General features: G+C 44.7%; 1 protein-coding gene across 1 annotated transcript; it reads right to left on the bottom strand.

The window, feature by feature from the left end:
* Positions 1-13,288: 13,288 nt before the first annotated feature.
* On the bottom strand, positions 13,289-19,513 carry SCG2 (secretogranin II). Its single transcript, XM_023933230.2, has 2 exons — positions 18,777-19,513; positions 13,289-15,647 (listed from the first exon to the last, which is right to left on the bottom strand). The coding sequence occupies exon 2, from the start codon at positions 15,631-15,633 to the stop codon at positions 13,756-13,758; it is 1,878 nt and encodes a 625-aa protein (XP_023788998.1). The 5' UTR covers positions 15,634-15,647; positions 18,777-19,513; the 3' UTR covers positions 13,289-13,755.
* Between the last annotated feature and the right edge of the window lie 8,008 nt (positions 19,514-27,521).

Below are 27,521 nucleotides of genomic sequence, written 5' to 3' on the forward strand. Positions count from 1 at the left end.
CTCTAAATGTCATCACTGTTTACAGTATTAGCAAAGCACTCAGCAATGATGATCTGTGCTCTGACAGCCTGGGAGCCCCTACAAGCTGATTTACACTTTGCTGAAAACTGGCTCATTAGCTCCGGCAGCAAGACTTCTCTCATAGTCTGGTGTGCTCAAGCTGCAAAAGGAGTTTGCATAGATTGTAATAAAATCTACTTCCTGAATGAATCTCCTAGGTGTTTTAGCAGTGATTTGTTCTCCTTCCACACTGTGAGTACCCCAGGGCACAGGCGGCAGCCAGAGGCTCTGGTGTGTGGTGCAGGCTGGAGAGCAGCAGGGTGGGCTCCTGGCCCCTGGTGTGTTCATGGGTACAACAGGAATGTCACAGGGAAAAGGCAGAGCTGCAGCAGGGTGGGCTCCTGGCCCCTGGTGTGCTCATGGGTACAGCAGGAATGTCACAGGGAAAAGGCAGAGCTGCAGCAGGGTGGGCTCCTGGCCCCTGGTGTGTTCATGGGTACAACAGGAATGTCACAGGGAAAAGGCAGAGCTGCAGCAGGGTGGGCTCCTGGCCCCTGGTGTGCTCATGGGTACAACAGGGGTGTCACAGGGAAAAGGGAGAGCTCAGCAGGGTGGGCTCCTGGCCCCTGGTGTGCTCATGGGTACAACAGGGGTGTCACAGGGAAAAGGGAGAGCTCAGCAGGGTGGGCTCCTGGCCCCTGGTGTGCTCATGGGTACAACAGGGGTGTCACAGGGAAAAGGCAGAGCTGCAGCAGGGTGGGCTCCTGGCCCCTGGTGTGCTCATGGGTACAACAGGGGTGTCACAGGGAAAAGGCAGAGCTCAGCAGGGTGGGCTCCTGGCCCCTGGTGTGTTCATGGGTACAGCAGGGGTGTCACAGGGAAAGGGGCTCAGGGTTGCCACAGCAAACAGGGCCATTGTCCCTCTGCTTAATGGGTCTGCAGCAAAAAGGGTGCTCCAGGCACCTCCCAGCAGCCTTGCTTTCAGCTGTTATGGTCAGACTGCATTTCTAACTGGGTTTCTCCTAATCCTGACTGGCTTCAACTGGGAATATGCCATGTTACATCATCTACACACACTCACACACAAGGTTGTTAACTTCTAAAGCTGCTGTTCTCGTTACACAAATAATTGTACAAATTTCACCATGTCCTTCCCTGGATGTCCATTCAGAGCACTGAGTTCTTTGGTCTAATTATGGGTTAGATGGCAGTTTTTCCTTCCATCAGCTCTGTGTTTGCTGTTTTTCATGTCATTGATTGCTCTTGTGCAAGACAGGAAGGACAGGAGCTCCTGATCTGCCTTTTCTGTGTTCTTCCTGACCTGCTGTGCCTCAAGTTTGTTCTTTCTCTTCTGCTGTTTGTCTTCCTTTTCAGTTTTTTTTTTCTTTTTTCCCCCTCTCAAGTTCCTGAGCTGGAAAACAAGCAGCCAGGAGAAAATGTGAGAGGGGGAAGATCACTGCTGTTTACAAGAAGAGCTAAAGCCTGCCTAGCATCAGCCTAGCATCAGCCACAGAGTGGTTTCCTGTGTAATTGAGGTAAACACAATTCAGTTGGGAGGGTTTTTTTCCTGTGAAATCCATTGCTTCTGGTTAGACTTGACCTCTTCAAATCTCCAAATGCTGAAACACCTTCCACTCCCTTCTGTCATGGTGCTTGGGGATGTGCTGCCATGCTTTCTCCTGCTGGGAGAAGAAGGTGGCAGAAAGTGCTGTGGCAGTGAGGCTGGCTGGGTAGAGCAGCAGCAGCCCATGAGATGTGCTGGAGGCAGGGATGTGTGGGGCAGTAGGGGTGTGATAAGCCCTGTTTCCTGCCCTCCTTCTAAAAGCTCAACAACATGGCACTGCCTCTGCCCAGTCCAGAGCTCTGTTGGTGTTCCTCCAGCTCTGGTGCCAGGGAAAATGCTTGGTTCCTGCTGTGTTGGTCAGTGTTCCTGCTGAGGGGTTTGTGTGTGAAGGAGAAGACACAGGTCCCAGCAATCACACCACAGGCAGTCCAAAAGCTCTCAGACAGCCCCAGGGTGGGAAACATATTGCCAAAGCAATTCAGAGTGGCATGAATAGCTCTTGGAAAACAGCTCTAAAAGTCTGAGAGAAGCTAGAAATACCTCTGTCTTTCCATTAACACCATGAAAGAGTCACTGATGGTGTCACAGCTTGGGTGCACTACAAATGAAACCCCCTTTGGCTGGTGTGCTGTGCTGGCACCCCGAGCCCACCTTCCAAAGTGCTGGGCTGTGAATAATTGGAAATTTTCCCTTGTCCTTTTCTCCTGTGTGCTTGTGAGTGTCTAGCACCAGAACCTTACAGCAGCTATCATCCATTTACCAGCAAGCAGCTGCTGATAAAGCCAGAATACACAGACCAACGTTGGATACTTATGGAGAAGGGCTGGCCCTTGGCTCCGTTGTTCGTAGCACAATGCTTTCATTCAACAAGGAAGGCACACACCAGTTATAGTTCAGCTAATCTTACTAATCTTCTTTTAATTAATCTGTCTCAATGGAAGTTCATTTCCACTTGCACAATCAGCCTGGCAAAGGCAGATACTCCAATAGAAAGAAATCACCTCAGAAAAATCACTCTTGAGAACAAGCCTGGGAGACATGAGACAAACAAGCAAACCAGATGTACAGAGATAACAAAATAGGAAATTGAAGAACAGTTTATGCTGCTGTCTCTCCTAAGTTGGCTGAGTTGTTTTGCATGTGTGACTAATGTTGCAGAGGCAGCTGCTGCTGCCAACAAGAGCCAGCATCTCATCAGGACTGATGTGGCACCAGCCTGACTCTGCACCCGCTGGAAAACAGCAGGAGATGGAGATGGCTGCTGGGAGTCTCTGGAAGTGACCAGAGGGGCTGGCTGCTTTCAGTTCTGTTGCTTTCCAGTGAGCCTCCTTTAGGCTGTCCCTCTCTAGCTGGAGCTGGTCCTGGGACTGCCTGTCTCGTGTGATCAACTCCCACTGGGAAGCTGCAAGTGTCCTGCAACAGCTACGTTGTTTTTACTAAAAACTTGAGTCATGTTTCTATTTTAAATATAGGAACAAAAAAAAAATAAACCCTTTCTAGGTTTGTGGAAAGGGTTTAGAACTTAATGCCCAGTTAGGGCAGATTTTAACACATGATTTAAAAGCTTAGAAAGAGCATTAGAAAAAGGAGGGAGCTTTAGAGCTTTGCCTTAGTGACAGGACATATTTCACAGACATGGTCTCTAAAGACCCATACAAGGCCTGGGAGATACTGATGGCAATGGTGGGCTCCCACTGAGCTCAAAGCAATCAGATTTTTGCCATTAATTTCTCTGTAGGCATTAACAGAGCACAGCTAGCAATGTGATAATGGACTCTGCTACAGCTCTGCAGAGAATGAAACCAGAGTGTAGTAAAATTTAATATTTCTCAATAGCAGCAAATACTCTAAATTGTGGAGGTTCTATAGATATTGCAGAAACATTTGGTAACTAATTGGCCAGAGTACTTGTGGATACTTTTAGCATTTCCTCTGATAGAAATTGAACTGAAAAGGCCAAGGTCAATGCCATTATAATCCCATTTCTGTATTTACTATGTTATATGACCTCAGGCAAGAGCTGATCAGCCAATTCCTGATTGTGTGTGCATTGCAGAGCATCATCTCTCTCTCAGCCTGCACCTCTTAGACATTTCCTGGGGAGTGTGGGCTGCAGCACTGTGTTCAGGTAGGCCAGCAGCAGGCCTGTGAACCTCCTGGACTGCTGTGGACCCTCTTCAGGAGCCCCCAGACTCCCAGATGCCATTTCCTAAATGCCAGCAGACAGGTGGTGGTGTGGCTGGGATGCAGGGAGCCCATGCTGAAATGGGGAGCAGCACTGGGGGTCTCAAGGCGTGGGTGAGAAGAGCTTTTACTCCTGGGGGATGTGGGAAGCATGGCAGGGAAAGCTGGCTTGGCAGTGCAGAAAGCTCACCCCGTGGGTTTGGTTTCATCTTGGGTGTAGCAAAGAAATCAGCAGTGGAAAAACATCCAGATTTTTCTGGAAAGCCTCCAGCTATTTGTCTTTAAAGATAACACAGCCTGATTCCTCTTTGCTGGCTCACGTTTGCTGCACTGCAAACTTGGCATTCTAAAGGCAGGTAAGGAACATGGGGACCAGTAACTGGGCCAGTCTGACAGAGCAGGAACAGGTGGAAAACTTCCCAGGTCAGGGGCCCTCTGGTAGCCCTGGGACACTTGGCACCAGACTGCTGGGAGCCCTGCTCCTGTGAGAGAGGACTCAGCTCTGGGCTTGGAGGGGCTGATGAAGTGAAGGAAAGTGTGAACTCACCTAAAGGAGTGAACTCACCTAAAGTGGCCGTGGATAAGAGCAGAGAAGGGAGGGATGTGTTCCCTTTGGTGGACCCAAAGCTCCAGCTGGTTGCTCCTCCAGCCTTAGAACATGTGGGAGACGATCCACCAGAAAATCCCTTGGGAATTGCTTCCTCTGGCAGATGCATGCACACACACACAGATCTCCTGCAGGTGCTGTAGCATCGGGTCAGACTCAGGAACATTCCTTGCAGATGCAGTAACCTGACTCTGTGATTCATTTAGCTCATGAGTCGGTGTTAGCCTCAGAGCTGCAGCAATTTCACGTTTAAGGAAGAACCACCCTGTAAGTAAAAGAATAATTTACATTGAAGTAGCTAATTGGCATCTCAATGCTTCAATATATCCACTTACAATTGCATTTTGTGTTAGAGAGTATTATGTGGGGTAGCTAATGACACTTCCTTCCCCTTTGAGCTTTCTGCAATGGGCAGAAAACCATGCTGCAATAAGAAGGCTGGTCTCTGCAAATTACTTGCTAAATTGAACTGGATTCTTGAAATTAACTTTAAAAGTCAGTTGAACTGCTCTCCCAGCACTGCAAAGTTGAAAATTATATCAAATTCTAAATTACATGTGAAGAAAGCAAACTGGCTAGTTCTGGGGAACAGAACTATGGCTTTTATATGCTATTATCAGTAATGGTCTCTGACAGACTTCTCTGGAATAACAATACTTCCCTGGATGGGAGGATACCTTATTCTTGATGCAGGCTGTAGTTGTGTCTCAACACATTTATATGATATTTAATTCTCCACTAATTCTCTTGCATGAAGGAATGCAGAAAGCCTCTTACAGACGCTATCAGCCACAGAAAAAGAAAAGAAGATCCTATTTTCTGCTTTCTAGTTTAAGAGAGGAGAATTATATTTTCTTTTTCTTGAAACAAGATTTTTTTTATCCTTTGAGTAAAGCAGTCTGCAGATTTCTGAACAGGTAAAAACCTTAAGAAGCTAAACAGAAAGGGAATTTTCAGAAGAGAATATAGTTCATTTTATGTTCAGATGATTCTTACCTTCAGTTTGTACTTCATTTTTATAGAAGAGCTTTAAAAACAACTTCAAAAGCTACATAAAAATTTGTGTTGTGTGAAACGAAGAGTTTGGGGTTTGATAACATTTGGATTCATGTAAGTGTTGGAGAAAATGTAGCACAGATAGAATATAAGTGTGTCTGTCCTTACGTGGCCCCAGCAACTACCCTGTGTTCCCCAGGCTTGAGGATCAGGCTGATGAAGAAAAAACCTTCCAGAGCCTGCCCAAAGACAGTGGCCTGTGGCAGGGGAGGGCAGGGGAGCTCTGCCCAGCACAGCTGGGAGCAGCTCTGTCCCCTTGGAGGGTTCTCCCCTGCACCAGGAGAGGCTTCCCAGCCAAGGTCCAGGCTGGTCCCGAGGCAGCCCAGCTCCTGGGGGCTGCAGGAATGGCAGAGGGCTTGCAGGGCACTGGAGAGTTGTGCCCTGCCCGTTTACAGAAGGTTAGAAATGCTCAGTGGGTGGGTTTCAGGGAGACACATGAGCATGTGGGCTCCTGGGAAACAGCACTGCCTCTTCACAGAGACCCTGGACACTTTGTCCTTTGGCTCTCCTCTCACCTGGGCTGGGGAAGGTGCTCCTGTCACAGCTGTGCTCCCACACCCTGTCAGTCCTCTATTGCCTGCTGCTCTCTGGGACACAGAGCAGAGAGGCTCTGCTGGGCAGGGCCTGTGCTCCCCAGAGATCCTGGCTGCACATGGAACTGTCACACACTCAAACAGGACATGGACAGGGGAGATCGTTTGTCTCCATGTATTTATTGGTCTAGGTGGCCAAACCTTTGTTAGCAGTGAAGTCAGCAGAGCTGCAGTAAGTTACCCCAGTACACAGTGTGGCTATTTATAAGGAAAAGCCAACCCCAATGTTTTCTTAGCCTTGCCAAGGCACAGCAACTTGGAAAGATGAGCTGTTTTAATGTAGATGTTTAGTTTTAGGCAGCCAAATTGTTTCACAGTTCCAAAAGTCACAATATTTTTAGGAGAACAGCATCCCTGGCTTTAGTTTCTTTTGCCAGAAAATAGATATTTTTCATCAGGCTGAACAGAAACACTGATGAGCCAAGGCTGATGCCTTCCTTGTGAGAAAGTCAAGCTGAAGACCTGTCTCCTGCTGCCCAAGTCAGATCTGGTGGCAGAAACAGTCCCCCACATCTCATTCCTAACCTGTGAACACCAAGCAGGGTCTTGCCTGCTCTCCTCCCATGTGTTTTCCTGTCTGTAACTGCATTGAAGCACCTGCTGCTTTGTACACCTCAACTGTCTTTGTTATAAGGGGGGTATATCACTACAGTGCCTGTAGTGATACACCCAGCAAGGCTTTATAAAGTAGTACACTGCTTCTTCTCTGGCTCTTGAAAGATGTAAAGTAAAAAGGTCAAGCTATAAATCCAACTTTGTACTCATAGGATATGTAGGAGGACAAATAATCGTATCTCATCAGGCAAATGACCCTTTCAATTATTTCCATCTCCACACACAGAAAGTCACAGCTACTGAAACGTACAGCTCCATAGGTAAAATGTGCAGCTAGCCTAGAATTGAAGTACATCTATTTTCAGGTGCCACAAAACACATGTTCATCAAGAAGACTGTTAAAAAAATCATTTCCAAAGGACATCAGTGCTAGGCTATCAAGGAGATCAAGTACTAGGTAATGAATTTCACAGGCAGAATAATGTGCACTATAAAAAGGTGAGCTACAAGGCAAAGTAATTTCCTTAGGAGAAACACAGGTGTCTCAATGGTCTTGGCATAGGATAACTATATTCTACTTTATCTCTGCAGTTTGATATGTAAAGTATGTATTTTTAAAAGGTCACTTCCATTTTATATTTATAGAACAGTCTACTGCTGCTTTTGGCTGCTTCTTTGGAGAGGTGCTATGAGGTAGGAGTTAATTTTTAAAAATACCCAAGCCAAAGGTGAAGTTCCACCTTTTTTTTCCATTCTGAATATTTAAGCTGTAGGAGTTGATCAGCAAAAACTTTATCCACAATAAAATACATTCAGAATTTATAAAGAAGATGAAGCCAGGCTTACTGACTCATGCACTGAGCTAAGTCAGGAGGATGGTAAATGGAAGAGAAGGAAATTACTCAACCTGATTAACAAATGAGTTAGCCAAGAAAGTTACCACTAAGGTGTCAGCTCGAAGACAGAAGGCTCCTAAAGCCTGAGGTTGCCCAGGGGAATGCTGATACTCAGGCAGTCTCCAGTCCCATTTTCCCCAGATGATTCCATTATTCTGCAGCATGGCCAGGCTCCCAATTATCATTTATCTTCTCTGTGGCACATGGAGGTAGCGAGTGACAGGGATGGGAGGCCTCCCCAGCCTCATTCATCACCTGGCTTTGGAGAGCACTTCAGTGAACATCCAGTATTAAGTTAAAAATGTAAATGTTGCCTTTAGCAGGGTTAACGAAATAAAGCTAATCACATTTTCTGGCTGCCTACTTGTGAATCAGATGGATGGGAAAAGATGTTTGAGCAAGTATTGGTTTTACTGAAATTTTCTTGGAAGGTTGTTGTCAAAATATTTTTCCTCAGGAACTTGACCTGCCTGTCACAATTTATTTTAGCATATTTTTTAATATCCAAATTACTTACCATCCCTTTTGTTCTCACATCTGTGCCTGAACAATTTTCCTATTTTTCAGAGTTTATATCCCAGCCTGTTTGGAAGGCTGGTGGGGAGAGCTGAGGGGGATCTGTAAATAGCATCCTAGTTTGGAGCCAAGAGATTTGGAGTCTGATGTGGCTATCTGTGCGTGAAGCAGTGATCAGCTCCAAGAGGGCACATTGCTCTAACCTGGAAGGAACTTCACAGCCATGGCAGTGCTGAAGAGTTGCTCTGTGGCTTCCCCTGCAAAGTGGTTTGTTTTACTGCACAGTAAACTGTATGTTTGAGCTATACATCTGTCACTGTGTCTCCAAGTGTTTGCTCTGGTGTCCCTGATTGTCCCCACACTGGGGAGGGGGACATGGGGCTGCCAAGGCAGTGTCAAGCACTGCTCTGTCTGTGGTGGAGGATGCTGGCTTCTGCTCCACATCTTCTCTGGGCTGGGAATGAGTTTCAGCTTAAAAACAGCCTTGTTATGTGGGATATCACAAAATTTCCTAGCACGGAAACAAATAGCACCATGCAGCAGAGAGTTGTGTGAAGTTGTTAGATCCACCTGCATTGGGTCAGATATAAATAAGACTGATGCAAAAGGTGTTGCCAAAAGGGGAAGCAAGCAGTAGCTTTGAACTCTTTTGCAGCATCAGAAAAGTGCAGTGTGCTGAGTCTGAAAGGAGCAAAGGAGAAACAGCACGAAATAAAACAAAATCAGGGGTTTTGTAATAAGTAAAAAAGTAACAAGTAATAAAGTTTGAGGATTTGGCAGGTTTCCTTTTTTCTCTAAGTTTTTTTACAGTTGAGTCATTCTCAACAGTAGATTTTCTTCTAGAATAAAAATATCCATAACTTTTCCCTGCAGATAAAGATCCTATGGCTGAAATAACTCCTTTGTCACAAGGAGGAGGCTCAGGTGTGCAGAAGACAGAACATCTGGCATTAGAGCAGCCGCTGTGCCCCAGCCATTCCTCAAAGTTTGTGCTACTGGGGTTGCACCAGCTTCAGACTCTACACTCTGAGTGAGGAGAGGGTCAGGGGTATGTCATTCTTAAAACAGAAATTAGAAAGTCAAAAATATATTTAAACAAAGTTCATCCTGACTATTGCTTCTAGGGGAGCAACATCTGAGGCCATGGGTGAGACTAAAAGCTCATGAGTTTGCACAGTAACATTTTTCTTGTCTAAATTACCCAGTGGGATATGGTGGTAGTTGCAGACTTACATACAGAATAAAATTTTCCAATGTAGTTTTTTTTTTTTCCTTAGCCTCTTTCAGTGTGCCAGTCACTATCAAAAAGTTTCTATCTTGTTGCATTCATGTTTGTAAGAAAAAAATCAATTGATATTGTGTTGGATCTGAGTAAATTTACCCTTGCAGAAAACAGTTTTCCTGTCAAATTCTATTTCCATCCTAAAACTTACTTGCAGGGATTTAACATATCTCCTGTTGTTATGCTGCATGCATAACAAGCAAGGAATGTTGAGGGTTTCCCCATTTAATGATTTATCTTTGTTTTTACCTTTCTCTAGGTGTATATATGCTGTTCCTGGCATGGCTCTTACGTGTTTAGAAGGGGAGTACAAGTGCTGGTAGATCTAAGTGGTTTGTTGTGCTGCTATGACATTTATTAGCAGGTGGCAAGACATGTAGCCATGGTAAAAATGTGTTTCTTTGCAGAAATTATATGTTGTATCTCATCCAAGAAGTCTCACACCTTCTCTTAGGTCAAAGAGGAGAGAGAAAAGTGGAGATGGGAGGTTTCTTTTTGCATTCAGGCTCAAGATGTGTACAATGTGAAACTAAATGGTATCTAAAATTTGAGCTAGGAAAAAAAGATTCACTTAAAGGTATCCACTTAAAGGTTTCCATGCTTTTGGAAAGAGTTTAATAGACAATAAGGAATGACCATCTGCTTCACTGGAGATCTCAGCAGACAGATGCTACAGGTTTTTGTCTAAGCAGAGGAAGGCAGAGCTCTGCACATTGGACCATGTCATTACACAGCAGATCTGCTGAGTGGCTGTGGGGAACTTTAAAAATAATTGTGCCACTGTTATTCACCAGGGTACATTACATTTGGAATGAGAGGTCACTTTCCTTTCTTTACAAGGGAAAACATTGCGAGTGAAGCCGTAATTTTGAGTACACTAACTCCAAGACATTTGCAGATACCAAGTGGTTTCCTGGAATAACAGCCTCTCTCAAGAGAAACGTCAAATGCATTTAATCAGCCACATTTAGAGCTCTGCTACATCTGCAAATGAATTATTAACGATCTCAAATGTTTTTGAATGATCCAAAAGTCAGGAATAACGTGTCTCTTCAGCTAATCAGCTCTGATTCAGGGCTTCTCCTTTCCACTTTATGCACTAGAGGCTCTGCACCTGCCTGCTGCTGCTAACTGGAGTTCCTGTAGCTGACATTAACCTCTCTGGAGGCGCCTGGGTAGCTGAACAAACGCAAAGTGCAGCTGCCATCCAGCTGTGTCTGTATGGATTTATGCATCACGTAGTAAATAGCCACTGCTCAGTGCTGTGGAGCCTGGGGGGAAGCTCCAGGGAATGCTGCTCCCACACATCAGTCCCCAGTGCACATCCCTTGGCCACAGCACTGCTCTGCTCCTGTGATGCCATGTGTGACCTAACTAGCAGTAGCTGGGTCTGGGTCAGGTGTGTCTGGAGATGCAGGTTTGAATCATTAGTGTTCTCATTAATAACAGCAAGAAAGGCAGAGCGAAGCTGTGAGACAAAGCACAGCTCAGGCTGCCTGTGCTCCAGCCTCGGCTCCCCTTTGTCATGGTATGAAAATAATGGCTCATGTCGTTTCTCCTGCAAAACCAGTCTCATAAAGTGCTTTGGGAAACAGTGACAACTGTCACATTGCATGCAACTCAACCCCCTTCCACTGCACCGTGGAAATACCCTCTTAGAAGGAAATAATTGCTACAATCTCATTTCTCCGGTCGAGGTAATTTGGTTACATTAATTTTTGAATCAACAAGTGTTCTCATTTAAGAGCTCCAGCTGACAAAATAATGGAACCATCAAGAGGCAGATGTAAACAAAGCACTTGCAGTAGCATATGAATTAATGAAAAAAACCAAAACAGCATTTATTCTTATGGGTACTAATAAATGAATTCTAGTGTATATACAAAGAAGAACTTCCTTGAGGAAGGTGTTCAGTAGCTTGGTGTATTTGGACCAGATACAGAATTTCTGTTCAATCTGTGTGTTGAGGAGGACCTTAAATATGAGGACACAATGAAGCAAGTTTTAGGAGGAAAATTTGAGCAGAAACATTTTCTTTGCTGGACAAAAGCCACTGACACAGAGTATAAACCAGCTGCATCTGGGATGCTGTCAAATCATAACACAAAAGGGGAATTAAAAATCTGCTCCTCACTTTGAGTAAAAATTGCAGGGTGGTCACTTTATTTTGCATATAATTATGATAATAATCTTGATAGTGTATCTGTTATGGATTGTGCATTCTGTGTGCATTATTAACAACATGACTCCTTGTCCCACTGCACCCATAAGGAAAATACAAACCACAGACAAATGAAAGCAGAAGCAGCCGTGGCTATTAAGAACAATTAAGCACTACACAGCCTCTCTGCAGGAGGAGGCTCTGGAGTGGTTTAATGGAGCAGATCTCATGATGGGATGTACGTTTGGATAATGCTGTCTTGCATACTCAGGTATAACTATGGCTCTTCTGAGGGAGCCTTGGTTGCATAGCAAGAGGCAGCTATAGCCACCAAGAGACTGCTGCCTATTTAATATTTTCTCATTTCATTTAATTCCAGTATAGAGTTGGAGATGAGTTCGTTAGAAATAAAGCACTTCATAGGGGGATTAGTTGTCTGCTTTCTGTGGCTTGAAGAGGAAAAAGTACTGTTGTAACTTCTTAGCTTGAAATCAGCTTGACACTTCCATATAGGTCCGTTAGACAAAGAGTAATTCTGTTATTTCAAGCACAGTGCCCCTTTTCTTGTTTGTGAAGATGAACCACAAAGTGCCTAATAGCTTGCACATGCTGTGAGTGGGATGGACTTCTAAAAAGTGATGTGCTTTCTTATGCCAAGATTAGGATTTTCCAAAGCTTATTTCCTCTTCTACATCGTGTCTGATGGCACCTCTCCTTTTATGCATAGGTTTGTACTACTACAAAATCATTCTGGTATCCAAAATTTTCATTGAGCTCTCCCTGAGTAAGAGCCTGGGGGCAGTCAAACAGATCCCCAGGGCTTTGGTCAGCTCAGGAGCTTGGGTAGCCCAGGGCAAGGGAGTACTGCAGGCTACGGCAGGAGGGGAATGACACTAAGGAACTCCCACCTGTCATGTGTCACCATGTGTGACACCTCTTCCAGGTCCTACACACACCTGGAAAGTCAGGTATTTTATTGTCTGGTGTGGATTCAAGGAATAATGGCTGCAAGAGGGGCTGAGCTCCTGTTGGCTGCGATTGCTCAGGGTAATGGCAACACTGAAGTTTTATTTCTGCAGCCTTTGTACTTCATTAGACATTGCCTTGCCAAAAATCATCCCCACGCCACTTAGGCCAGATGAGCTGTTGCAGAATACCACAGGGAAAACCACTTTTAAACTATAATCCTGGAAATGAGCTGTCCCAGTGAAAACCACTTCTGTCTCTCAGAGTTCTGCAAGCACATTTCCTTCTGTAAAAGAGCCAGAACCTCTCCAGACCATCTACTGCAGGTCATAACAGGAGCTCAAGAGACATTTCTAGTGTCCAGGTAGTGTGCTGAATAGTAAAGGTTTTCTGTGTATTTATGTGACATGTAATGGTCATTTAATGAAAAAGGAAATAATATCTTTATCAGACAAACCAAAGCAGTTCCCTGCCTGCCTTGCCTTGGAGCCTGGCCCTCTCTTTGCAGCTGTCATTGTGAGAGATGGAGGGGGACTCGTCTGCAGAGCTTCCCAGAGCTCATAATTTTCATTTTTTCAGAGCTTCATCATCAAGTCTGTCTCAGCTGGAAGATCATTTCTGTTCCTCCTGCTGCCAAGAAGTACTGATATACCTCTTAATTATGTGAGGCCAAATTTTCAGTTCTAGGTAATGCAGTTATTACACTGATTGACTTCAGCAAGCTCTTCAGGTACCCCCTGCCCTTAAGGGTAACACCAGTGGATGTTCTTACACCCCAGAAAACCACAAGTTTATGCTTACAACTTAATTTGTAGGAAAAATAATATATTTCAGAAGAGTCAGCTGTAGAAGTAAAAATATGTTTCCAATTAATATGATTTTATCAACTGCCACAAAGAAACACAGTCGATTGTCCAGAAATAATTTATTCATCAACAATAAAACACTGAATAGAAAAAGCCTTGTAAATAAAACTATATATATATAATGCTTTATTTTTTTATTCGATACTGCACAAAAACCACTACAGACAGTAACAAAATAATCCAATTAATCTTAAAAATTTCAAATTATAATTGTCACTCTTCATTTATCATGTTTTATTAACAATGCAAAGGTCATTTGTTTACATATTATACTTTTACTTGATATCATTAAATTGTTTCTTAAAACACTTGAAGCAATTTGTTGTTTGCCCCATAATTTATAACATATAAGTATACCGATAAACAATATAACAGCTCTGAGAAAGATATGCAGACTGTTCAATGGTAAATAGTCTACCATAGGTTGTTTAGTGGGAGAGCAGGAATAAATCACAACTGAATTGGGATAGAAGTCAACACATTGAAGAGAAATAATACTTGGGGAACAATTACATGTTTTCCATTGCTCGCTTGGTAATGTGATCTCTTTCAAGCTCTGATTTCTCCTGTTTTAGGTACTCCAGCACCTTTGCCAGCATATCCTCATCCAGGTACTGCCTGGTTTGTGTGTCATCAGCTTCCCCGGCCATGGAGAGCCTTTTGCTGAGCGAAGCCAGCGTGGCAGCCTCCTGTGGTCCCAGCTGGTTTAGGTGCTCTCGGATGGCCTGCTCCAGGTGCTCCTCTTCCGGCAGGTTGCTCTCAGAAGCTGCAGCCGGCACTCGTTTCATCTGGTTCGTATTGATCACTTCAGGGTATTTTGCCAGCACCTTTGCCAAGTAATCGGCCAGCTCTTCATCCTTGTCATTCAGTTTCTCATACTCCGTTTGTCGCCTTTCCAAATCGTTCATCCAGGCAGCTTTAGGGAACAGGTGTCCTTTCAATCTTCTGGGAATGTAAGACAGTCTTGGCAAATCGCTTTCTTGATTAAGACGATTTAGTAAGTAGGAGGGATTCTGATTAGCTAAATTGTCATTTCCCAGAAGGCTGACAATATCTTCAAGATTGAGGTCTTCAGGTAGATTTTCTGGAATAAGAGGCTGCTTCATGTACCCGTTTTTAGAGTTTATATTATTTTTAAATATGTCGCTCTGTCCTAGATTTGTTTCAGTTATCTCATCGAGGTCTTCTGGGAATTCCATTTCCTGCTCGGCTTCCAACCTTTCGCTCTGAAGCTGCTTTTTTTCTCCAGCTTTCAACATGTCTATTAAATCCTCAGGAGGAATTTGCAAATTCCTTGAGATTTCTATCAGCTGGGCTATAGCCTGAGGATCAAGTTGCTTATCCAAAAACATGGATGCTCTTTTTTCCTCAAGTTCTCCTCCAGTCCTTAATTTCCTATTCCCAGCACTACCCATCAGCCTCTTCAGGTAATAATTCATTAGTTTTGAAACGTCCTCTGACACTTGATCTTTATTTTCTCTTCTTATTTCATCCTCAAGGAAGCTGAGTTTTCCTGATCTTTTCATTTCATCATCAATCTCCTCTTCGTGTTTATCAATTTCCTCTTTGCTATCTTTTATCTCTTCCTGGGTTTGGCTTTCCACCTTTTCCTCTATGGGATTCCAATCTTCTCCTCCAACCACATCCTCGTAGGCGATGTTATTCACTTTATACACATCATCTTCATCATCTGTGTACAATTTCTGGTCCTCATCCAGCCTTTCTTTCTTGTGGTTACTGGGTCCTGCCATCTTGCCCAGCTCCTGGAACACCGACTCCAGCGTGGCAAGGCTCTGGGGGGTGTATTGCTCTTCCACAATTTCGTTGGTACGCTTGAAGGGACTGTCTCTTGAACTGTCTTCATAGTGCCCAAGTGGCATTTTGAGGTACTTTTGCCACCTCTCAGGCCACTTGTAAGCCTCGTAATCATCAGTTACTCCAGCTGGAAAGTTGTTATCTGAACTCAGACCATAAGGTTTGTTCTCCTTTGGGCCAGCTTTTGACTCCTTCTCAGCTTGCCGCAAGGCTTCCAGCATGACCTTAACCCATTGGGACTCATCTTCAGTCAAAGAATCCCGCATGTTTTCCGGGAGGTGAAGCTGATCCTTGCTTTCTCTCTGTGGGAGGAGGTACGGGACACTTTGATATGAGTTGTAATCAGGACTGCCTTCTCCCTTGCTGGTTTGCTTGCGAAGGTCTTCTATGTACTCCAGTGCTTTGATCATATCGGGATTTGGGAGCCTCTGTAAGTTTTTCATTGCATAGTCTGGATCTTTCTGAAGCAGCTGGTGCTGCTGGAAGGAGGCTGCATCAACCCAACAGATTAGGACAAAGAAAAAGGTGAGAGCACAGGCTGCTCCAGGCTGGAAGCTTTTAGTTTCTGCCATGTTTAAAATATTTCCTTTAAATAAAGAAGAAGAAGAAAAAAAAGAAGCTTTTAACATATGGAGACAGGCTTAGGAAACTATGCAAGAAATTTCTTATCTCAATGCTCCATGTACTTTATGGACATTAATTGTCCAATAACAGCACCAACATACAAAATACCAACCCTATATAACTCATGAAATGCCCATAGACATACCTCAATGTCATTTTGATCATGAGAACAAAGCACTTAAATGACAAAATTGGTGTATCCATACATTTAATGTTACTCATAATACTAATCTTAAAACTATGGACAGAAATATTTTGTGAGCTCGTTCCATAGGGCATCTAATTTCATGCCAGGACAATACTGCTAAATGATGCTAAATTGCAATAAAATTAATGTGATCAAGTGCAGAACGTAGCATATAAAATTTCTTGCAAGTTTATTTCTGTCAGTACTGATAGTACTGAAGCTATTACTTCCTTTATTTTGCTATTTCATTTTTTTAAGATTATTTGTATCACAGGTGAATACCAGTTAATGACTCTATGAGTCATCTTCCCAGGGCAATGATCTCTTATATGAGAGGAAATCTATAATTTATCCTAAAGGTACAAGATCATTTTACTGAATCCTTTAAAGCCCATCTTGGAATTGAGCTCGAGTAGGTTTGAGTGGTGATTTCATTCATTTGCTTATTCATTCACTTCAGCAGAAATTGAATCAGGTCCCAGGACAGGCAGAAACATGACCACTGGCAAATTTGGTTAGAATAGATCAGTAGAAGCCCATGTCTGCCCAGCTTACACCAGACAAAAATAAATTCTGAAACAGAGCTGGGAAAAATATGCCACTGACAGAATTAAGACGATTACAGCATCGCTGTGCATGAGGATACAGCTGCAAAAGCCCAGCCTTGCAGGGAGCTGGCACAGGGGAAAATTGCCATCAGTCATTCCCTAGGACACACTCAGGCACTGGTACACTGGGGCCACGGGACAGATTAGACTCTTTTCTGATCCAGTTACATTAACAAAGTACAATAATGAGAATGGAATGATAAAGATAGAAACTGCTTTGATTAATTGACCTATTTTGGTTCCTTTGGTTTTTGGCTTGGTAAAAGCATCCTGTTGAGACGCTGGTGGTTCATGGCATCCTGAAAGAGCTGTGTACACCCGTGTTTACACTACTGCTGGAAGTAGAAAGTGAGCATGAATGTGTTCATTTCAGCTCACTGGTAGATTTTTCCACTCAGATTTTGTCCTTAACATAATGTGACTTTACTGAATAATTAAAGCACTATCAGTTCAGAGAGCTGCTTATTTTTCCCCCTTCAGTATGCATGAGCAGGCTAACAGGCATAATAGCAAACAATTTCCCCAAACATTTCTGACTTCAAGCCTGGATACATTTGAGTATTGATTTCACAAGGGATTAGTTCAACAGTTGATTAGAATGTCCCACCCTCCAGATCTGAGTTTGCCCTGAGACAAAGCCAACACATTGCTTCGTTTTCTGTCACAGAAAAGGCACTAGCCCTGTACATAAATATATATCTCCATATATAAAAAAACAAACGGACAAACAAAAAACCACTACCAACAACAACAAAAAGCACCTAATTTTCTACTTCTGTAGCAAATAAGTGAAATTCAGACTTTCTTTTTCAGCAGAGTGGTTACTAACAGAGTCCGTTTGATTAGCACATGAAAAACTGTCCTTTTCAAGGGATGGGGGAAGGGAGAGTCCTTCTATAATCATCTGCCAAGCACCACCCACTCACAAAGACCAGGAACTCACCCTCCTTTGCTGCACACAATTTGGATTGCTACAGCCTTTCAAGAGCTGTCAGCATCCCACTAAAATCAAAATGTATGCAGCCAGGCAAAGTTTAGTTTAGTGTTCCACAAGGACGTTGCTCAGTTGGATATTTCCTTTGCAGAAGTAACAGAACATTGGCTCCTCTCTACATATTTTGTGTGCATTTGCCTCTAGGTCAATTTTTACTTCTAATTTCCTGGTAGATGATATTTGAAAGCCTTGTCAAACAGATTTAGGAATGATTTATTTTAGAAGCTATGAGTTCAGATCGTAAATCTTGTCATTAAATATACTGCACTTTCCAAGGTAAGAGGACTCCTCCCCAGTCTTTCAGACTTTAATTACACATTTGTTCTGAAAACAGGACATTTTAGCCTATCTTTAGGAAATATTGTAAACATTCTCTCCTGTGCCTCTCAAAGGACAATATGTTAAAACAGCTCTTTTGTCTCCAGATCGATAACTGTGAAACCAGTCAGGATGGAGAGCATATTTTCTCCTCTACTTGCACCTAACAAACAGGAAAATCATCTTGTAGCCAACACATGAAGATGAAGAAGCTTCTCTTTACAAAATCAGGCAATCATGATCAAAATTTAACACATACAAAGGCAATACAGACTGAAAAAGTTCCCTAAAAAACAGACACAGAAAATATCTCCTTTCTGGGATGTTTCCATGGTAGCAGTAATTTTCCCTCTCATTCTCCTAGCAGTTGTTTCTGATGTGACTCTAATGTTTTCAGTGAAATTTAGCTGTGAAAACTCCCAGGTTTTTCCTATAAATGTGTCCCAGCCCTGAGAGTCTTAGGTGAAACCTAACAGCAGTTTTCCACAGGGAAAATAAATATATCATGCACTCTTCCTCCCATTTCTATTTTGCAATAAATGACACGAGTGCAGTAAATCTGCCTTGTTCAAAAGCATCTCTAACCCTGTGAAAGGAACTGACAACACAAACAAAACAGCACGGAGGGGTAAAAGCCCAAACCCACAGCAGTTCCAGTGAATGGAAGGACTGTGTGCTGTGACTCGGAGGGTGTCTGCATCCCAGGGACCCCCCGCCCATCCGCCCAAGTGCCGTGTCGGCCACCCGGCACGGCTGAGTGCCATCGCTCCCGGAGCTCCCGCCTGAGCCCCGGCCGGTGCTGCCAGTGCGCCTATACCATATATACAGTGATGGGGCACATCTAATAGAGATGTGCTCCCTTGCCGCGGCACCACCGGCTCTCGGTGCGACTTCACCGCTCTCTCGGTGCCGGATCCCCCTGCGCAGCCCTGGGGCTCCGCATCCCTTCTACATCCCTACATCCCGACGGCCCTGCAGCCCTACCTGCGCTGCCGCCGCTCCGCCGCTCCGCCGCCTTCAGCACCCGGACAGCGGCCGCTTATACCGCCCTCAGCGTCAGGGCCCCGCCCCGCCCGCCCGGCCCGGCCGAGGCGCCGCGGGAGCCGCCGCGGGCGGAGCCAGCCCGGGCCCTCACGGGGCGGGCACACAGCCGCGCACGTAAAACCGGCGGAAAGGCCGGGAAGGAAAAACGGGGAGAAAAGTAAAAAAAAAACCAAAAAAAAAAAAAAAACCAATAAAAAAAATGACAGAGCGAAAAAAGCCGCGAGGAAAAAAACAAGAAGAGAAAAGCAAGGTAGGGAAGAAAGAAGGGGGAAAGGGAATAAAGGTTTAAAAAGAAAAAAATAAAAACAAAACCAAAAACAAAATAAACCCCAAAAAGGCAGACGTGATACAGGCAGTTCTGCTTCTCAGCTCCCACAGGCTGGGAGGAAGGACTTGATAAACCCGACCTACACCTTGGGGTGGCTGAAGATGACCCTCAGCTCGGGGGTGGCTGAAGATGACCCTCAGATCGGGGGCGGCTGATGATGACCCCCAGCTCGGGGGTGGCTGAAGATGACCCCAGCTCGGGGTGGCTGAAGATGACCCCAGATCGGGGGTGGCTGAAGATGACCCTCAGCTCGGGGGTGGCTGATGATGACCCCGGCTCGGGGGTGGCTGAAGATGACCCCAGCTCGGGGGTGCGTGCAGGCCAAGCCAGCAGCAGGGACACTCGCCCAGGGCTGTGAGGCAGGAGCAAAGCTGAGGGCACGCAGGGGCTGAAGGAGTGAGCCCAGCTATGAGGAAGACTACACCCAGGGTCTGTGTGAGTGTGTGTTTATCTCATGCCTTGGCAGGAGATGGCCTTTCAACAGCTATGGCCAGCAGGGCTTTTTTTATTTTTTTTTCTCTTTAGTTCATTGACTGAGCTGTTGTGGCACATTTCTGGCTTTGTCACAGGGCTGGAATGTTGATGTTGATGGCATCTGTGGCTTTGTCATCAGGTGTAGCCCTGGAGCTCTGGACCAGCTAGAGAGGGACACTCCTGAGGGAGGGGGCTGAGGGGGGAAGGACACCCCTCCATTGTTTATCTGAGGTAGATGGAAAAACTGAAGAATGTTGGTGAAAGATAAGGCAGAAGGTTCCTCCTGCCCCAGTAGCCCCCATCCCAGGCTGTGTGCTCTGGCTCTGCCAGTGGCTGTGGCATGGGACAGGGGCCAGGCTGGCACTCCTCTGGATGGGGATGGAGCCAGAGAAGGACTACCCATCCCTGGCACCACTGCCAGGTGCTGCTGAAAAGGCCCTTACAGTTTTACCTCCATTCTCAGCACTCAAAAAGGGCAGCACCTGCACGCCTGGATCAGTGGGGTGTGTAAATACCACCATTTCATAAATCACACAATACAAGATGTAACACATGGCTTCACCTGATGCTCAGAGTCTTAGCTTATTCCTTCTTCCTTTCTACCTTCCTTTCTGTTACAGAAAGGTTATTTTACTTTGGCTTTTAAATAAGGATTCTTTTTCCCCAAAAATAAATCTTTCCTGACAATTTTGACCTTTTACAGCACAAAATGCAAAAAAAAACCCCAAAAAACTAGGATGAATATACCTTCCATGCCAATAAACATTACAAAATTAAATTATTGTAAGAACAGTAAGCTAGAAATAATTTTAGCCATGAACAGACAACAAGACAATCCTGGCTGCATTTGCTGTAGTTAACATGGAGATCTGGAAGCAGAGATTTTGTTTCAATTCACATAGTTTGATGAGTAAAATACAATTTCAGTTTTTGTACTGAAACTCTTCTGGCCCCAGATTCCATCCACACTCACTTTCATTAACAGATCCAGGAAGAAAAGAGCCAAAAAATATTGCATTAGGGCCCATGTTAGCAACCCTTAAGAAGGGAAATAGAAAGGCATTGCTGCAGTAAGCAGAGGGCAAGGTCCAAGTGCCCTCTGAGCAGCTGGGAACTGTATTGCTGAACACCACATCCCCCTCAGCAGGGCTCTGAATGCCCAGAAAACACAGCCCTGCAGACAGTGCTATCGCTAATACACCTCAGTCCATGGACAGAATACTCAGTATAATCAAAACCAACAAACAAAATAATAACAAAAAACACCCAGAAGAAAATTACTCAATTCAGACTTTCAGGAATTTTCTTGTTCTTCTGCAGGTATTTCCAACAGGCTTTTGTGCATTCTGTCACCAAATGACTAATACTTATGGAGCAAATTCTTTCCCGTTAAATCATCCTGTTGAACCCCATCCATCTATCCCTGATCTTCTGCATTAGAGCGCGTTTCAGACAACCCAAATTAGTTGGCACGTGAGCAAGATTCCATCCTCCTTAACCACTCACCTCAGATTTACAGCATATAAAGTCAGGCAGACACTTGGCTTAGGTCTCTGCTGTGGCTATTCTGGGTTCAGTGGATAAAATTTTCCAAAGGCTTCTACAATCCATCTGTCAATTTTACTCCATATCAAAAAGTGTTGCCTGGACTTTGTGCTTACGATTGATTGCATCCACACAGCCCTATAAGGAGGGCCTTACTGAATGTACTTTTTTTGGTCATATTGAATGTACAGCATTCTTTTCCTCAGAATGAGTCATGCAACAGAAAATTGGATCTGTTCTGTCATCAGAAGTTCCATGGCATTTTATACAAGAATAAGATCGCATCACAGCATCTCTAAATTTTAGGAAATTGCATTAGAATTAGCTCAATATCAACTGCTTAAGCAAAGGAGCTGGGTAATCTTGTTTTTCTGAGTGAATTTCGCCCATGCTGCATCCTTTTGTGGATCCTGGGAACAGCCCAGCTCTATCCGCAGTGATTTCTCTGAACAGCTTGTCTTGTCACATGCTCTGCCTTACCTAGTCATGCATCATGAGAAGATAAAAGTTAATCAATCAACCCTGCACCTTGCAGCAAGAGGCTTTTATTCCATTTCATGCAAGAAAGAGGGCATGGGGTTGGGAGGGGAGCTTCGCTGCCACAAACAGAGGCCAGAGGGGTCTGGCCCACTCGGTTTGTCATACCTTAGCTGGAATATCATCATCCCTACTGTCAGTGGGAAAAGTCAGGAAACTTGTCTTGAGGAAGAAGCATGGGCTGGCAAAGGGTCTTGGGGTCAGTGTCCTTGTGCCCAGGCCCCAGGACACAGCAGCACCAGCAGGGTGAAGGTGGACAGAACCACAGCTGTTCCTGGGCCGTGGCCTCCCACCACACCTGCCCAGCTCCCAGGAGAGGATGGAATGATGACCTTGCTGGCATGACCATCCCAGCAGAAACACAGAGGCAGCACATTTGTCTCGCTGCTGTGGCCCTTTTCTAAACACCAGAATGGGTTTGCACTTCTGCAGCTTTAGCTCTTTCCTCCTCTAATTGGTGCCACCAAGATCAGCACTACTTAAAAAATAAAGCAGGGTTGTGTCAATATTGATTATTTCTTCCCCCCTTCTTCTGTTTCTAGTAGCAACTAAAAATAATTTATAATCCATTACAGACATGACATCTCCTGCAGAATAAATGCCATTGTCACATTTAAAATTCAGTCCATATCTGACTTGAATATCTTCATTTACTCGGTATATAATGAGAAAGAGGAGGTTTTCTTTCCTCAGAAAAAGCTCATCTGCCATCATAGATACAGATTCTTTTAAATTATTTTAATTTTAAAATACTCAAGCTCTGCTTTTGTCCAACATCAGACTCATCATTTTTTGCTCATTTTGCATGCTTGAAAGATCAATCATATTTGTATGCAAATATTTTTGTCCTCCCTAAATTTAGTGCACAATAAATGGCTCAAATTTCATTTCCAAAGCCATAAGGGGAGGGATAAATACAGCATTGGAAGGAAAAATAAGGGCTTTGCAGTTTGTAACCAGTCCTCTAAAAGCAGGGATGTCAAGGCAAGCATCCACTGGCTGTCGATCACTGGGCTTTATTCAAACACTGCAACGAGATGAAGCAGGTTTAACACCAGCCTGCCCTACACACCTCCCTGAGGGGACATTTCAAGAACAGGAAAAGCTAAGGAAAAACAAAAAAACAAATCTGGACTTTTATCCAACATTTACAAGTTCAGGATTTCAGGCTGCCTGCTTATTAAAAAAATAACTCTGAAGAGGAGCCTTAGACAAGGCTCCCAGCAGCACGGGGCTGTGTCCCAGTGCTCAGCGGTGTGAGTCAGCACTTCACACCCACTGCAGCTCGGCACCTGGGGTCACCAGGGCTGGGGTCACCTGGGGCTCAGCTGGGCCACCCTCCTTAGAGTCCTTCCCTAGGGCTTTGCCACCTCTCCAGTGCCTCTCTGTTTGCTCCAAGGACTGCTGCTGGCTCCAGCGCCGCTGCCTCACTGCTGCTACCTGCCCAGTGACCTACACTGACTGTGGGATGCCTGAAGCTTGGGATAACCAGGCTCCACCCCATAGGAGAGACCCCTCTGCTCAGGGCCGGCAATTGGAAAAGTGAAAAAAAAGAATGGGATATATCAGCTCAGCCAGGGCCAGAGGGGCAGAGCAGCCTGGGCTGGAAGGAGCTGCAAAAGCAGCAGATCAATAAAAAAAGTTTACTGCTATACTTGTTCCAGTATAGCAGCCTCCACTTTGAGTACCCTGCACAGGAATAGCAAAACACCAACGGATTAAGGAATATATGCCTTCTCATAGAACCACCGAATTATTTTTATCTCCAGGCCTCCCACACACATACTCACATATTTTCTCCTGAGGAGTTTCAAGGCTTTTCACAAGCCTGTGACATCTGCTTACCAACATTTGGTGTAAAAATATCGATATCTGCTCTGCATAGCTGTTCTGAGTGCTACATTTACCAGCCAGTAAAGATCAAGAGTCTCCTGGGAGCTGGCTGGATCAAACTGTCATGATTTCAGCACTGCTTTGCGTCAGACAGCAGAATTTAAAGTCAAAACACAGATAGTTCAGGGAGGAAGACAATGTGAAGCCCTGAGTCATACCCTGCTGAGGGTGAGGAGAACAGATTAATAGACAGCAAACATGAATGAAACTGAAGGGCTCATTTAGTCATGCGGCTGCTTCTGAAACCCAAAATAGGATTTATTTTTAGTCGTTGGGCATGAAAAGAGGATTTCTTTGCACTTTGCCTAGGAGAAGTTGAGAAAAGAGTTTTAATTAGCATGGGACAGACTCCCTTTGCCCAGAGGGGCTCAGCTGCAGGGCCGGCTGTGCTCAGGTAGGGGTTGCTGCTCGCAGCCTGCTCTAACAGCTCATCATCCACAGGATGCTGCACAACCCAGCAACTTTCAGCATCATTCAGATATGGAAGAGGCAGCCTTTACTCCAGCCCCAGCCAATTCTCCTTTGTTAAAGTTGAGTCAGAATAGTCTGCTTGTAGCCAGGTGGGGTTTGCTCGGGGAGCTGCACCGCTCCCCACTGCTGGCTCATGGAGAAAGGAGACAAAGCAGCCATGGCTTGGCAGTTGAAGAATCTGCACAGGTTCACCCCAGATCATTGGAGATTACATAACTGAAACCCTTCAGAGCAGCTGTGGCAATAACCAGTAGCAGAAGCCAGCAAAACCTGTTTGCCTGTGCCTACCCAGTGCATGCCACCTGCTCATGTCAAGAGCCTCAGCTGGTGTGAGTGTCCAGCCTGGGGTTTTGGCCACCTTGGGGTATCTGGGTCAGCCAGGATTGCCCTTCAGTGATGTTTTCTCATGAAAGAACACAAAAGTTTTACATGGGAGAGAAAACAGTTTGCACAGCAGTGATCTGTACACACATTTATGTGAGTTTTCATTTTAAATAAACAGAGAGAAGTGCTTTCACAGTTGTGCATAAGATTAGGTCCATTATTTAGTCCTCTGTTAAATCATTCAGCAATTCTGCTCTGCAGAAACTTCATGATCTTGGGGCTAAGTCATTTCTATTCTTACATTAAATCCTCATTAATTTTTACATTAATCACTCATAAACATGAAGAATCTCAGTGATTTTGGGTCTCCATCCATTTTTTATCTGCTGCCTTGTCTGACAGCACAGGATGGGGTTCACAGGAGCAAAAATGAAACTCCAAATTAACACTTCTGTGCCTCTTCCTTTTTTTTGTTTTTTTGAGTGTCCAACCATTCCCAGAGCATGAGCCAGCATGCTGGCATTACTGCAAGTGGGCAAATGTTCTTCCATCCCCAAGCCATTAAGGCAACAGGTGCTTTAGCAATGGAGCATGTGAGAATTTATGTGCTAAAGCTAGGAGGGCAAAAAGCCATGCTCTGCACAGTGCCATGAAACATTATCACAATTTTCTCATGCATTGTCCTTGTCAGTGTCATTTGTTTCACTGCTTTCATCACAGCCCTTCTTGTGGCCATAAGTTTGTCCTTTGCTCAGTACATATGTGTGTGAATTCCAACCCTATTACTACAGTAATTTATACAGATCTGGGTCAAAATCAAATCTAGTATTTGGTCAAGAATGTGACAAAAATAGACAAAAAGAGTCAGTCCAAGGCCCAGCACAGAGACAGTGTTATAGAATTTCCTCCTTCTACAAGAAATGCAAACAAAGGCAAATGATTTGTTACCTCATGTGGACAAGGCAAAACCACTTAATGCCATGGCCTTTTTAAAAAATGTGTACTAAATTAAAAGTTTAGTCAACATAATTATGAGTGATTGCATCAAAAAGAGAGCACAAATTCATGTCCTCCCATGTGGTTATGGCTATTAGCATTTGCATATCAGCATCAAAGCAGAAATCTTGTTATTTTAGGGTTCAGCTGTGCTGACTTTGAATTTCAGGATGTAGACCCAGGGAAAGCTGGCTGGCTTCAATGGCAGCTTCCCTAGTTCAGTGGCTGCAGAAAGAAGGCAAGTCCAGAGTCACAGTGCAAAAAGCAGAACAGATGCAGGTCAATAATTTACCCCCCTCTGCTGCAAGCCGTACTCAGGAGTGAGCACAGAACCAGCACAGCCCACTGACCTACTGACACCCACTCCTGGGTAGAGAGGGTTTAATGCCATCAAACAGATGTGCAGGAGGCAGATTCTGGACAGCAGGAGACAGAGAAACCAAACAGTGTGATCTGGGAGCTGCACAATTCCACAATGAGCAAGTGCACATGGAAAGCCACCATGCTCCATCCAGCGTGGGATGGGGTGGGAGCCAGAGAGTGGGTATGGCTGGGTACACGCCACAGCATGGCACCCATCCACTGCAAATATTAAGAGCTCTGTTAACATCTCTAATTTGCTTTTTACTATCACTCAGTAATGAAAAGATCTCTTGGGACAGGAAAAAACTGATAGGCAGGCTAGTCCCTTCAAAAGTCAAAATACAAGGGGTGACATTGTTTCTCCAGACAGGCTCCAATCTACAGGACAACTACTAACATTTCTGCAAGCTGGGAAGAACACTTGTTTGTATGTCCAAACTGTTTCAGAGAGCAGACTCACATCTCTCTCAGCTATAAGATCCCTGACTGGCAAGTAAAATCCATATAATCAGGTGAAAATGCTGTGATTTTCCCCTAAAGTAAATACTTTCTGTCTTTCATACCTTACTGGTAAGTGCCTAAGATGGACTGAGTGCCCTTCCCAGCCCTGAGGCTCCTGCTTGGGTGGGTACATTTTTCAGCAAACTTGTAGCTGGTGCCTTTATTTTGAAGCAGTTCTGCTGCTGCCACCGTGATGCAAAACATCACCTCGGGTCCACCCCGCCAGCAGCAGGGCTGCAAAATGCAAAAAGCACAGCCCAGGAGCTGCTCACAGATGCAACCTGCATCCCCAAGGACTCAGTGGCCATCTTCCAAAAAAACACCATATATCCTGTCATCTGTTCCTATTGCATTCAGCATGATGCTGCATCTCATAGAAGTGTTCTGCTCTCCCAAAATAAATAGTCTGAAATCCAAGGCAAAAACAATTCATTGCAGCTGTTTAAAATCAGGTCACAAAGCCCTCAGTGAATTGCTGTCAGCATCACCCCAAGCATGGCTCACAGGTGCTCCTGTGTGGACATGGGGTCACAGGCAGCTCTTTGGCCAGCTCTGGGTTTCCACCAATGTACCTCAAAGATGGGCCAAAAGGCCAGATGCTCTGCCTGGTACTGGAGATCTCATCTGAAGAACTAAATGGATTACTCGTCCATGCCAGGAGGTTTTCACCATCTGTTGCGGATGTAATATTGATGAGGTTCTCAATTGTACATAACCATTTCATGGTGCTATTATATGAAAACATACAAACAAAACCAAACCCAGCCAGTCTGGGTTGCTGATGCTTGCTTTCCGACTAATCTGTTTGTTGAGGTGGATTCTCCTCAGTTTCCCCAAATGTGCTGGTGCCTGTTGTGGTGTGTCCCCGTGGTGTCATGCTGTGCCTCAGTGCCTCTCTGACCATGGCTGCAGAAACTTTGTGAAGCCCCTGGCTGGTTCTCACCCTGATGCACAAAGGGCCCTTCCTCACTCCTCATCCTCTCTTCTGCAAGGACCTGGCAACACCTGGCAGGTACAGACTTGGTCCTGTGCAGAAACAGAGCCCCCTGAGCTCCTGGGAAGGACATCAGTCTCGTTTTATTATATTTTTGGAAGAATGGAGGTATTTTGTATGGGACAGGAAGAAATGGGAAGGAAGAACTGTAACGTGAGGAGACACAGCAGGAGTTGGTAAGTGAAGAAAGCAGCCAGCTGCCAGGGATGCAGCTGCAGTGCCTGAGCCAGCAGAGCACAGAGACCAACGCTCCTCTGGA

Source organism: Cyanistes caeruleus, chromosome 10 (genome assembly GCF_971803275.1).
Source record: "Cyanistes caeruleus chromosome 10, bCyaCae1.hap1.1, whole genome shotgun sequence".
Taxonomy (NCBI): domain Eukaryota; kingdom Metazoa; phylum Chordata; class Aves; order Passeriformes; family Paridae; genus Cyanistes; species Cyanistes caeruleus.